The 14,586-nt window shown below is 40.6% G+C and overlaps 1 protein-coding gene across 2 annotated transcripts in view; it reads left to right on the forward strand.

Moving 5' to 3' along the window:
- Positions 1-14,586, forward strand: part of TAOK1 (TAO kinase 1) — a 172,736-nt gene that overhangs the window by 127,292 nt on the left and 30,858 nt on the right. The window contains exons 14-17 of one of the 2 annotated variants that reach the window (XM_025361611.1): positions 356-490; positions 5,631-5,867; positions 8,519-8,647; positions 13,234-13,437. In XM_025361611.1, coding sequence (XP_025217396.1) covers positions 356-490; positions 5,631-5,867; positions 8,519-8,647; positions 13,234-13,437 — 705 coding nt within the window. The remainder of the gene's footprint in view (positions 1-355; positions 491-5,630; positions 5,868-8,518; positions 8,648-13,233; positions 13,438-14,586) is intronic. The other variant, XM_025361612.1, reaches the window with a different exon arrangement.

Below are 14,586 nucleotides of genomic sequence, written 5' to 3' on the forward strand. Positions count from 1 at the left end.
CAACATAGGGAAACCTTGTTTCTAAAAAAATAAAATTAGCCTGGCCTGATGGCCCGTGCCTGTAGTTCCAACTTCTCAGGAGTCTGAGGTAGGCAGATGGTTTGAGCCTAGGAGGTTGAAGCTACAGTGAGCTATGGTCACATCACTGTACTTCAATCTGGGTGACACAGCGAGACCCTGTTTCTAAAAAAGAAGAAAAGAAAAAAGAACAGCATTTCTACTTTTTGGTTTTGCTTTTTAAAATTATGTCTGTGAGATTTGTTGATCAAGTTGTCTTTAAACTTTAATTTCCATAAAGATTCAAACAAACTGTTCACCTTACATAGTATTATCTTTTTTTTTTTTTTTTGCCTAGGAGGAAGAAAATTACAGAGAAGAGGGAGATCCTAGAACAAGAGCATCAGATCCACAGTCTCCACCCCAAGTATCTCGTCACAAATCACACTATCGTAATCGAGAACACTTTGCTACTATACGGACAGCATCACTGGTATGTACTTCCCCGAATTAAAGATAAATATATTTTTCATGTGGGACCTTGGCAATATAAACTCAAGTATAGCTATATATTGTTTTGTATTTGGGTTTTATTTTGCGAAATACTCATTTAATATTTAATTGCCTGTTACGAGAAAGATGTTATTCAGAGAACTCTGAGAAATGTTAAACTAACAATGTCTTCATGACACGTACACAAAAAACGAGTATGTTAGAATATCTTAAATACTTAAGATAACTACAGGACACTAAACAGGAATTCAGATAACTTTTTATTAGGAGCATAAATGAAGTATTTATGAAATAAATAGTTTGAGTATTTAAAATTAGTAAGATTTAGGCACAGCAGGGAGAGGAGAAATGAATGGTATTTCCATATAAGAAGAATATGGACAGTAAGGAAATATATTGTGTGAGGCTAACCAGAAAGAGGGGAATATTGGAAATGGCAAGCAGTACAATTTGGTGTACTCTAAAGTCATTCTGATTTTCCAAATAATATGGATTATCTGTTCATTACAAGGATGCTATAATGGGGTACTTAAAATCTTAATCAGACAGATAAGTAAAACCAAAGCATGATAAAGGATACTAAGGATACAACGAAATTACATTAAGATACCATAAGAAAAGTAGTCTATTAGAAAACATAATGGAAAGGCTGGGTTTGGTCGCTCATGCCTGTAATCGTAGAACTTTGGGAGGCTGAGGTGGGTGGATCACTTGAGCTCACGAGTTTAAGACCAGCCTGGGCAACATGGTGAAACCTCATCTCTACAAAAAATACAAAATTCAGGTGGGGTGTGGTAGCTCACACCTGTAATCCCAGCAATTTGGGAGGCTGAAGTAGGTGAATCGACTGAAGTCAGGAGTTTGAGACCAGCCTTGCCAATATGGTGAAACCCCGTCTCTGCTAAAAATAGAAAAATTAGCTGGGCATGGTGGTGCACCTGTAATTCCAGCTATTCAGCAGGCTGAGACTGGAGAATTGCTTGAACCTAGGAGGCAGAGGCTGCGGTGAGCTGAGATCGTGCCTCTGCACTCCAGCCTGGGTGATAGAGGTAGACCCTGTCTCCAAAAAAAAAAAAAAAAAAAAAATTCAGCTGAGCGTGGTGACGTGTGCCTGTAGTCCCATATACTTGGGAGACTGAGTCAGGAGCATTGATTGAACCCAGGAGATGGAGGTTGCAGTGAGCCGAGATCACACCACTGTACTGCAGCCTGGGTGACAGTGCCAGATCCTGTCTCAAAAAAAAAAAAAAAAGAAAGAAAGAAAGAAATGAGGCCGGGCGTGGTGGCTCACACCTGTAATCCCAGCACTTTGGGAGGCCGAGGCAGGTGGATCACCTGAGGTCAGGTTTCAAGACCAATTTGGCCAACATGGTGAAACCTCGTCTCTACTAAAAATACAAAAATTAGCTGGGCATGATGGCAGGCACCTGTAATCCGGGTTACCTGGCAGGCTGAGGTAGGATAATTGCTTGAATCCAGGAGATGGATGTTGCAGTGAGCTGAGATTGCACCATTGCACTCCAGCCTGGGCATCAGAGCGAGACTCTGTCTCAAAAACTAAAAAAGAAAAAAAAGAAAAGAAAATATGATGGGGGGAAAAAAAGATATGATAGCTATCTGACTTCTCAGCTATGTAATAAGCAGATGTTATAAATCCTATGCTGTCATGAATCTATATGACGTGGGGTTGGGAACGTAGTACCCTACCCTAAGTCAAGTTATTCCTACTATTCTGCAACATGTAAATAGCACTTTTAACAGAGCAAGTGGTAAAGATTGCTTAATTTTTGCATGACTATTTTGATAAATATGTTGAGAAGGACCAGCTTAAAGGAAAACCTCTCAGTAACTTGGCATAAGTTAAATGTTTCCCAAGAAAGTGTTCTGTCCCAAAGTTTGGCTTCCTCAAATCAATTAAGGGCATTTTAAATTTACAGATTTAATGAATCAAAATCTGAAAAAGATTTGTATTTTTAAAGCCAGTAGTTTCATTTATTTCACTTAAAATATTCAGAGCATAAGTAGTTTTTTAATACAAATAAGCATAGCTATATTATTCATTGTAAGTGCTATATACCATCACAGCCTACCTTCTTCTGCCTTGGATTTTTTTCATTCAATAAAATGCACAGATCTTAGGTATTCAATTTGAAGAGTTTTTACAATTCTATACACCTGCCTTAACCTTCTGAAACAAGGTATAGTTATCCCTCAGTATCTGTGAGGGATTGGTTCCAGGACCCTCCATAAATCCCCAAATCCACAGATAAGCCAAGTCCCTTATATAAAATGGTGGTCCGGGCGGAGTGGCTCACAGCTGTAATCCCAGCACTTTGCCAGGCCGAGGCAGGCAGATCACTTGAGATCAGGAGTTCGAGACCAGCCTGGCCAGCATGGTGAAACCTCATCTCTATTAAAAATACAAAAATTAGCTGGGCGTGGTGGCAGGCGCCTGTAATCTCAGCTACTCAGGAGGTTGAGGCAGGAAAATTGCTTGAACCCGAGAGGCGGAAGTTGCAGTGAGCTGAGATCGTGCCATTGCACCCCAGCCTGGGGGGACAAGAGCGAGACTTCATCTCAAAAAAAAAAAAAAAAAGAAAAAAATCAGGAGTTCGAGACCAGCCTGGCCAACATGGTGAAACCCTGTCTCTACTAAAAATATAAAAATTAGCTGAGTATGGTGGCGCATACCTGTAGTCCCAGCTACTCAGGAGGCTGAGGCGGGAGAATCACTTGAACCTAGGAGGCAGAGGCTGCAGTGAGCCAAGATCGTGCCACTGTACTCCAGCGTGGGCAACACACTGACCCTGTCTTTGAAAAAGAATTGAAAATGTTATCAACAAGATGAAAGATAACAAGTGTTGGCAAAAAGGGGAACTCTTACACATTGTTGGTGATAACCTAAATTAGTATGGCCATTTTGGAAAATGGTGTGGAGGTTCCTCAAAAAACTAAAAATAGAACTGCCATATGATCCAGTAATTCCACTTCTGGGTACATACTTAAAGGAACTGAAATTCGTATGTTGCAGGGATATCTGCACTCCCATGTTCATTGCAGCATTATTCACAATAGCTAAGTCATGGAATCAACCTAAGTGCATATCAGTGGATGAGTGGATAAAGAAAATGGTAGCATATATACACAATGAAATACCATTCAGCCTTAAAAAGGAAAAATCCTGTCATTTGCAAGAACATGTATGAATCTGGAGGATTATGCTAAGTGAGATAAGGCAAGATAAGGCAAGCACAGAAAGATACCACATGATCTCGCTTTTATGTGGAATCTAGAAAAATAAAGTTGAACTCATAGAATAGAGGTAGAGAGTAGAGTGATGGTTACTAGAGGTTAGGGACAGAGAGAAATGGGGAGTTGTTGATCAAAGTGTACAAAGTTTCAGAAAGATAGGAGGAACGGGTTTTGAGATATTTTGCATAGCCGGTTGACTATAGTTGACAATAGTATATTGAATATTTTGAAATAACTAAAAGTAAATCTCAAATATCTCACCATAAAAAATGATGCATAAGGAAGGTGATGGATATGTTAGATTGATTTAATTTAATATGTTGAATACGTATATCAGTGTATCACACTTGTACTCCATAAATGTATACAATTATGATTTGTCAATCAAAACATTAACATTTTTTAAAGGAATTGAAAACAGGTACTCAGACAAGTGCATGTACACACATAGTCACAGCAGCAGTTTTCACAGTGGCCAAAAGACGGAAACAATACAAATGTCCATCAGTGGATGAGTGGATAAACAAATTGTGCTATATACATACAGTGGAATTTTATTCAGCCGTAAAAGGAAATGAAATACTGATGCATACTACAACATGGATAAACTTCAGAAACATGCTAAGTGAAAGAAACCAGCCATAAAAACTCGTTTATTATATGACACTACTTATATGAAATATGCAGAATAGGTATATCTATAGAGACAAAAAGCAGATTGATGGTTACCAGGAGGGAAGAATGGAGAGCAACTGCTTAACAGGTATAGAATTTTCTTTTGAGATGATAAACATGCTTTATAACTAGATAAAGGTGATAGTTGCATGGCATGGTAAATATACTAAACATACTCAATTGTTCATTTTAAGGTGATTGATTTTATCTCATGCGTATTTTATCTTTTTTGTTTGTTTGTTTTTTTGAGACGGAGTCTCACTCTGTTGCCCAGGCTGGAGTGCGGTGGCGCGATCTCAGCTCAATGCAAGCTCCACCTCCCAGGCCCACGCCATTCTCCTGCCTCAGCCTCCGGAGTAGCTGGGACCACAGGCGCCCGCCACCGTGCCCAGCTAATTTTTTTTGGATTTTTAGTAGAGACGGGGTTTCACCGAGTTAGCCAGGATGGTCTCGATCTCCTGACCTTGTGATCTGCCCGCCTCCGCCTTCCAAAGTGCTGGGATTACAGGCGTGAGCCACTGCGCGTGGCCTATCTTGATTTTTAAATTGAGGTTTTTCTTTTTTTTTTTTTTTTTGCTTTGTGGTCAGTGTTTTTTGTGTTCTGCCCAAGAAGTGTTTGCTTACTCCAGGGTTATAAAGATATTTTGTGTTTCTGCTTTGTGATTCTGGGTTTTACGTTCAGAATCACATTAATGATCCTTCTCAAATTAATTTTTATATATGACATAAGTGATATAGGGAGTCAAGGTTTATTTGTTTTTTTCTATGTAAAGAACCAGTTGTTTCAGCAGGATTTGCTAAAAACACTATCCTCTGAATTAACTTGACTTTCTTGGTAGAAAAATCAATTGAACATATGTGGATCTCTTTCTAGTTTTTATTCTCTTTCCTTGATCTACTTAGCCTATCTTAAAGCCAGTACCGCATTGTCTTGAGTACTGTAGGGCTGCATGTCCTCCAAATATTTTTGTTCCTCAAGATTGTTTTGGCTATTCTAGATTCTTTTATATCCCCATATAAATTTTAGAACCAGTCTATTTCTTTGAAAGACTTGTTGGAAATTTTCTTGGAATCTGCTAACATTGGGATATTTTATACTAATTCCCTACTTAGTTAATATAGAATGGTTTAAAAGGCTTTTCGAAGAAGAATGTTTTATTTTCTTCTTTTCCTTCCATTATTTGTATGTCTAGGTTACAAGGCAAATGCAAGAACATGAGCAGGATTCTGAGCTTAGAGAACAAATGTCTGGCTATAAGCGAATGAGGCGACAACATCAAAAGCAACTGATGACTCTGGAAAATAAGCTAAAGGCTGAGATGGACGAACATCGCCTCAGATTAGACAAAGATCTTGAAACTCAGCGTAACAATTTTGCTGCAGAAATGGAGAAACTTATCAAGAAACACCAGGCTGCTATGGAGAAAGAGGTGGCTTATTCAGTATTATTAATTTGCTTGTTTTAGGTTTTGAATGTCTCAGAATTAACCAACATGGCAGTTTGATGTTAGAGTATCTGTTCCAAGGAACCAAGCAAATTGGGGAAAAGGAGAAACATTTATGTGACTTATATAAAGGTTTCTGTAAATTGATATTACAAAAAAAGGTGATATCTGTGTGTCTTATCTCTCACTAATTTTGTGTGTGCATCATTTAAAACAAATCAGTCTTAAAACTATTCATTGGGGTAGCCCACTTTATAGTTTATGTAATAGCCAGCAAAATCTTGAATATGAAAAATTGATGTATTTTAATATCAAGTACTAGGCCTGGGAACTAATAAGACATGGGACCATTTCCTGATTCTTGAGAGTTTTATAGTGCCACAATCGGTAAGTTACTCAGTTATTTTAAGCTTGTCATTTTCTGGTTATCTGAGGAGTTTGCTAAATCTCCTGTCATTAGGTGATTTAGGTCTCAAAAAGTCATTTTTATTCTCTTTTTTGTATTTTTTGGAAACTACCCTTGAATTTCTGGCAGCATTTTAATATCAGAATGATTAAAGATTACTGTAATAAATACAATGTTGGAGGTTATAAGTTATGAAAGATTCAGATTCATGAATTTGATTCAGAATCAAATTCATTTGATTATTGACAAATAATTGTCATTATTTTACATGATAAAAGTTTAGTTTTTAGGATTTTTGTTATGTGAAACCTTTTCTTCTAATGTTTTTGGTTTCCCATTGTTTTACTTTTTTTCGATAGTCATGTTTGTCAAGTAGAATTTAGAATTCTCAGTAAATTCACACATATCATTAAAATATGTCCAGGTAGTCTGCAGTGAGGCATTATTTATCATAGCTACCCTCTTCTCCCTTTTCACAAAAAAAGAACCATTCTCATAGTAGTAGGGACTTTGACAAAATAATTTATGATATAAATAAATATTTGATTTTGAAATAATTTGATAAAACAATGTATACATATTTAAAATCCTCTGGGCATTGAATATTTTTATTTTTTATTTTATTATTATTATTTTTTGAGACAGTCTCTCTGTGTTGCCCAGGCTGGAGTGTAGTGGCGTGATCTCAGCTCACTGCAACCTCTGCTCTCCAAGTTCAAGCAATTCTCCTGCCTCAGCCTCCCAAGTAGCTGAGACTACAGGTGCATCTACCATGCCTGGCTAATTTTTGTATTATTTTTATTTTAGTAGAGAAGGGGTTTCACCATGTTGATCAGGCTGGTCTCAAATCCCTGACCTCAGTTGACCTTCCCTTCTCAGCCTCCCAAAGTGCTGGGATTATAGGTGTGAGCCACCACACCTGACAGATATTATTTTTAATAGCTTGGGAAAAGGGGATACTAACATATTTAGGAAAACAATTGCTGAAGCAGATGTGCAATGTGATAACAAATTTGTTTTAAAAGTATATAACCAGGATGGGTGCAGTGGCTCACACCTGTAATCCCACCACTTTGGGAGGCCGAGGTGAGAAGATTACTTGAGCCCAGAAGTTCAAGACCAGCCTGGGCAACATAGGAAGACTCTGTTTCCACAAAAATAAAAAATAAAAAAATGAGCTGAGCATGGTGAAATACACCTGTAGTTCCAGCTACTCGGGAGGCTGAGGTGGGAGGATCACTTGAGCTCAAAAAGAGGCTGCAGTGAGCCATGATTGTACCACTGCAGTCCAACCTGGGTGACAGAGTGAGACCCTGTAATACATTTTTTGAGACGGGCACTCGCCTTGTTACCCACTGGTCTTGAACTCCTGGGCTCAGGTGATACTCCCACCTCAGCTTCTCAAAGTGTTGGGATTACAGGCATGAGCCACAATGCCTACTTAATTATATACATACACATATATATGTGTGTGTGTATATATTTGAGACATGTACGTTTATAGAAAAAATTAGAGGCCGGGCGCAGTGGCTCACATCTGTAATCCCAGCACTTTGGGAGGCTGAGGTGGGTGGATCACCTGAGGTCAGGAGTTCGAGATCAGCTTGGCCAACATGGCGAAACCCTGTCTCTACTAAAAATACTAAAAATACAGGTGTCACACACCTGTCATTGCAGCCACTCGGTAGGCTGACACAGGAGAAGCACTTGAACCCGGGACGCGGAGGTTGTAGTGAGCCGAGCTTGTGCCGCTGCACTGCAGCCTGGGTGACAGTGAGACTCCATCTTAAAAGTAGTAATTTTTAAAAAAGAAAAAATTACAAAAGATACGCACCAAAACATAAGATTTTTCTTGATTGTCTGTATTTTGTAAATGTTCTACAGTGAACGTGTATTGGATATAGAATCAGAAATAAAGTATAGCATTTGTTTCGTTTTACTAAGGGATTGAGGGTTGGAAGGAGGGTATACTTCTGTTAAATGAAATAAAAAGTTGACAACATGTTTGACATTTCAAAGATGAGTTTCATCTTACTGATTCTATGAAGTTCAAATGATAAGGATGCCAAGTAGCACGTGTTTATAATTTGGTTCAGTCTTTTATTTTGGTAATGTTTCTACTGATTTCTTGTTCTTAGAAAATAAAAGATATTCTTAGTGATGTATATTAAACTGCTACTTTAAATCTATCTACTTAACTAATTTGATTCATTTTTTAAACTTCATATAGGCTAAAGTGATGTCCAATGAAGAGAAAAAATTTCAGCAACATATTCAGGCCCAACAGAAGAAAGAACTGAATAGTTTTCTAGAGTCCCAGAAAAGAGAGTATAAACTTCGAAAAGAGCAGCTTAAAGAGGTACTTATGTCATAAAACTTTTCAATAAATTTTCTGCTTATTAATTATATCCAATGGTGACCAACTCACAGAAGCATTAGGATAAAATTATCTTTTGTTGTTTGTGGTCACTAAATGGATATTAGTTTAAATGATGACTTTAATTATAATCAGTTACCCTTAACTGAGTTATTTAGTTGAGGATCTAAAATGAATCATTTCCTGAAAATATACTTTTTTTATGTTTTTATTTTTATTTATTTATTTATTTATTTATTTATTTTTGAGACAGAGTCTTGCTGTGTCGCCCAGGCTGGAGTGCAATGGTGTGATACCAGCTCACTGCAAGCTCCGCCTCCCGGGTTCACGCCATTCTCCTGCCTCAGCCTCCTGAGTAGCTGGGACTATAAGCGCCTGCCACCATGCCCGGCTAACATTTGATATTTTTTTTTAGTAGAGACGGGGTTTCACCATGTTAGCCAGGATGGTCTTGATCTCCTGACCTCGTGATCCGCCCGCCCCGGCCTCCCAAAGTGCTGGCATTACAGGTGTGAGCCATTGCGTCCAGCCTTATGTTCTTATTTTTTGTATATATTTTTTGAGACAGTCTTACCCTGTTCCACAGGCTGGAGTGCAGTGGGACAATCATAGCTCACTGCAGCTTCGACCTCCCATGCTCAAGCAATCCTGCCTTAGCCTGCCCAGTAGCTGTGAACACAAGCACGCACCACCACTCCTGGCTAATTTTTAAATTTATTTTTTGTAGAGACAGGGTCTTGCCATGTTGCCTAGTCTGGTCTCAAACTCCTGGGCTCAAGCAGTCTGCCCACCTTGGCTTCCCAAAGTGCTGGGATTATAGGCATAAGCCACTGTATCTGATCACATTTTGCTATGTGAAACCTTTTCTTCTAATGTTTTTGGTTTCCCATTGTTTTACTTTAAAAGTAAACAGAATAAGGGGGATATTTGCTTATCAGGTTTTTTTTAGGTAGAATATGCTGATTATTTTTCTTTGTGGCTACAGGGTTTCATATTTCTTTGCCCTTTCCTGTGCTGCCCCCTCCCTCCGCTTTTTTTTTTTCCCCGAAACACAAGTCTCACTCTGTCGTACAGGCTGGAGTGCAGTGGTGTGATCTTGGCTCACTGCAACCTCCCCTCCCCCGAGGTTGAAATGATTCTCCTGCCTTAGCCCCCCGAGTAGCTGGGGTTACAGGTGTGTGCCACCATGCCCAGATACTTTTTATATATTTTTTTAGTAGAGATGGGGTTTCACCATGTTAGCCAGGCTGGTCTCAAACTCCTGACCTCAGGCAGTCTACCCACCTCGGCCTCCCAAAGTGCTGGGATTACAAGCGGGAGCCACCACTCCTGGCTCTTGTGCTGCCTTTTTTTTTTTTTTTTTTTTTTTTTTTTTTTTTTTTTTTTTTTTTTTTGAGACAGAGTCTCACTCTGTTGTCCAGGCTAGGGTGCAGTGGCATAATCTCGGCTCACTGCAACCTTTGCCGCTTTGGGTTCAAGTGATTCTCCTGCCTCAGTCTCCTGAGTAGCTGACATTACAGGCACCTGCCACCACGCCCGGCTGATTTTTGTATTTTTAGTAGAGATGAGGGTTTCACCATCTTGGCCAGGCTGGTCTTTTTTTCCTTTTTTTTTTTTTTTTTTTTGGGGAGGGAGTCTCGCTTTGTCGCCCAGGCTGGAGTGCAGTGGCCGGATCTCAGCTCACTGCAAGCTCCGCCTCCCGGGTTTACGCCATTCTCCTGCCTCAGCCTCCCGAGTAGCTGGGACTACAGGCGCCTGCCACCTCGCCCGGCTAGTTTTTTTTGTATTTTTTAGTAGAGACGGGTTTCACCGTATTAGCCAGGATAGTCTCGATCTCCTGACCTCGTGATCCGCCCGTCTCGGCCTCCCAAAGTGCTGGAATTACAGGCTTGAGCCACCGTGCCCGGCCACCAGGCTGGTCTTAAACTCATGCCATTCTCCTGCCTCAGCCTCCCGAGTAGCTGGGACTACATGTGCCCGCCACCAAGCGTGGCTAATTTTTTGTATTTTTAGTAGAGACAGGGTTTCACGATGTTAGTCAGAATGGTCTCGATCTCTTGACCTCATGATCTGCCCGCCTCGGCCTCCCAAAGTGCTGGGATTACAACTGCGCCTGGCCTGACAACTTCTTAAAGAGGATCATTATTCAAGATAGGCACCAGGAACAGAAAATGATATGTCTTTTAATTTACACTCCTGTCTTACAGGATGATTGAAATTTTTAGTTCATATAATTAATTAGCATACCGTGATACATCAATTGATTTTGATAAAATAAGTATAATCAATTTGATATTAATGATTTGTGTGTGTGTAGGAATTTGCCTTATAATCAGATATGTATGTCTTCTTGTGTACGTATTGGTGGCACAAAGACTTGCTCTATACCCTGCCAAGTGAGTGTCATTGACAAGATTTTTCCAACTCTAAATGGTATAATTTGCAGTATATTCCCATGACTATAATTCAAAAGCCAAACTCTATACTGGAACTTTGAGTTTGAAACAATAGTAAATAGAGTTTCCAACTATAAATAAATCTCCAACAAAATGCAGTTGTTTTGTTTTCCAGTGAAATTTAAAACAATGTGGAAAGTCATTAATTTTGATTTGTTCAGTGGTTATTAATGCTGAAAATTAAATACCATTCATAAAGTAGGTCTCTATTCTCCCATGGTTTTGTTTATTTTCCATTTAGTTTCCAGTTTTCTTATATCGAATCCTTCCATAATTTTGCCAAAAACTTAGCATCAAGGATGTCAAAAACCAAGAAGCGAGATGTTTAACTGTATTTTTGCCCTAGTTCACTTGCGATTTTTACCTAAAAACACTATCTTCTGTTTCTTCTTGGGAAGGTTTTAAAGAAGGATGTGTTTTACTTTATTAACCAATCACTGTGTACTTCGAAGTTAGGAACCATCAGAAATGTAGCTCTGCAGAGACAAAAGGTACACGTTTTCTGGTGTACATCTCTCTCTTTCCTTTCCGATTGAGTGGGTAACTCAAGAAAGATCTAAAGGCTGGGCACAGTGGCTCACGCCTGTAATCCCAATAGTTTGGGAGGCCGAGGTGGGCGGATCACGGGGTCAGGAGATCGAGACCATCCTGGCTAACATGGTGAAATTCCGTCTCTACTAAAAATACAAAAAATTAGCTGGGCATGCTGGCAGATGCCTGTAATCCCAGCTACTCAGGAGGCTAAGGTAGGAGAATCGCTTGAACCTGGGAGGTGGAGGTTGCAGTGAGCTGAGATCGCACCACTGCACTCCAGCCTGGGTGACAGAGCAAGACTCTGTCTCAAAAAAAAAAAAAAAAAGATGTAAATACCACTTGCCTTCTAGAGGTCATTGGTCATTGCCCTGCCTGAGTATTAGAGAAGAAACACACTTAAGAACTTTTATTGATTGATTGATTGATTGATTGATTGAGACGGAGTTTTGCTCTTGTTGCCCAGGCTGGAGTGCAATGGCGCGATCTCGGCTCACTGCACTGCAACCTCTGCCTCCTGGGTTCAAGGGATTTTCCCGCTCAGCTTCCCGAGTAGCTCGGATTGCAAGCCTGCATCACCATGCCTGGCTAATTTTGTATTTTTAGTAGAGATGGGGTTTCTCCATGTTGGTTAGGCTGGTCTTGAACTCCTGACCTCAGGTGATCTGCCCACCTCAGCCTCCCAAAGTGCTGGGATTACAGGCGTGAGCCACCGCACCCAGCCAATAACTTTTATTTAAAATTTACTGATGCAAAATGATAACATTCATTTAGGTAATTTTTATGGGGTTTTTGTTGTGGTGTTGTTTTTGTTTTTTTGAGACGGAGTTTCACTCTGTCACCCGGGCTGGAGTGCAGTGGCGCAATCTCGGCTCACTGCAACCTCTGCTTCCCGGGTTCAAGCAACTCTCCTGCCTCAGCCTCCCAAGTAGCTGAGACTGCAGGCATGTGCCACCATGCCTGGCTAAGTTTTTTGGTTTTTTTTTTTTTTTTTGAGACTGGGTTTCGCTCTTTTTGCCCAGGCTGGAGTGCAGTGGCGCTATCTCAGCTCACTGCAACCTCCACCTCCTGGGCTCGAGTGATTCTCCGCCTCACCCTCCCGAGTAGCTGGCATTACGGGCTTGCGCCACCATGCCTGGCTAATTTTGTATTTTTGGTAGAGGCAGGGTTTCTCCATGTTGGTCAGGCAAGCTCCTCCCAGGTTCATGCCATTCTCCTGCCTCGGCCTCCCGAGTAGCTGGGACTACAGGCGCCCGCCATCACGCCTGGCTAATTTTTTGTATTTTTAGTAGAGATGGGATTTCACCATGTTAGCTAGGATGGTCTCGATCTCCTGATCTCGTGATCCGCCTGCCTAGGCCTCTCAAAGTGCTGGGATTACAGGCGTGAGCCACCACGCCCAGCCTAATTTTGTATTTTAGTAGAGACAGTTTCACCATGTTGGCCAGGCTAGTCTCGGACTCCTGACCTCAGGTGATCCGCTCACCTTGGCCTCCCAGAGAGCTGGGATTACAGGGATGAGCCACCGTGCCTGGCCCTATTTTTATGTATTTTTACCTGAGTTGTTTTTTATGTTGCCAGGAGCTAAATGAAAACCAGAGTACCCCCAAAAAAGAAAAACAGGAGTGGCTTTCAAAGCAGAAGGAGAATATACAGCATTTCCAAGCAGAAGAAGAAGCTAACCTTCTTCGACGTCAAAGACAATACCTAGAGCTGGAATGCCGTCGCTTCAAGAGAAGAATGTTACTTGGTCGTCATAACTTAGAGCAGGACCTTGTCAGGGAGGTAAGTTTGAGTGATGAGAAATTTTAAATCCTTTATCAAAAGCATCTTTCCTGAAAATACTCCAATTCCATTCTAGTCTCAGGGACTTTGCACTTCTACTTGCCTCTGTCTGAATCATTCTTCCTCAGATATTCACATGGAGTGTTTGCTCCCTGTATATCTTTACTCAGATGTCATTTCCTTAAAATCTCTTAACCACCAATTTTTTTTTCCCCCCGAGAAAGAGTCTCTCCATGTCGCCAAGTATGGAGTGCAGTGGCGCCACCTTGGCTCAGTGCAATCTTCACCTCCTAGGTGTGAGCGATTTTCGTGCCTCAACCTCCCAGGGTAGCTAGGATTACAGGTGTGCACCACCAAACCCAGCTAAGTTTTGTATTTTTAGTATAGATGGACTTTCGCCATGTTGGCCAGGCTGTTCTCAAACTCCTGGCCTCATGCAATCTGCCTGTCTCAGCCTCCCAAAGTGCTAGGATTACAAGCATGAGCTACCATGCCTGGACTTAACCACCACATTCTTCTGCTTTATTTAAATATTATTCTTTGCAGCCAGGTATGGTAACTGTAATCCTAACACTTTGGGAGGCCCAGGCAGGCAGATCACTTGATTCTAGGAGTTTGAGACCAGACAGGGCAACCTGACAAATCCCTGTCTCTACAAAAAATATGTTTATTAAAAAAAATTAGCTGGGTATGGTGATGTGCACCTGTAGTCCCAGCTACCTGGGAGGCTGAGGCATGAATATTCCTGAGCCCAGGAGGTTGAGGCTGCAGTGAGCCATGATTATGCCACTGCACTCCAGCCTGAGCTACAGAGCAAGACCCTGTCTCAAACAGACAACTAACTAAATACATATGTTCTTCTTTGCACTTTTCTTTTTCACGTGAATATGTGTATGTTCACAAAACCATGTGTTTCTGCAGGGTAGGGAGGTTGTTCCTGACTCCCTCACTACAATGGAAGTTGTATGAAATCATAGAATTGATGCAGTTTTTTAAATCTCCAGTTTCTGATTCATAGTAGTCATTCAGTAAATCTTAGCCAATCCACAAATGAAAAATGTTGATTTTTATTTTTTATTTTTACTTTTATTTATTTATTTATTTTGAAATAGAGTCTCGCTCTTTCGCCCAGGCTGGAGTGCAGTGGCG

Source organism: Theropithecus gelada, chromosome 16 (assembly GCF_003255815.1).
Source record: "Theropithecus gelada isolate Dixy chromosome 16, Tgel_1.0, whole genome shotgun sequence".
In the NCBI taxonomy this organism is placed as follows: Eukaryota; Metazoa; Chordata; class Mammalia; order Primates; family Cercopithecidae; genus Theropithecus; species Theropithecus gelada.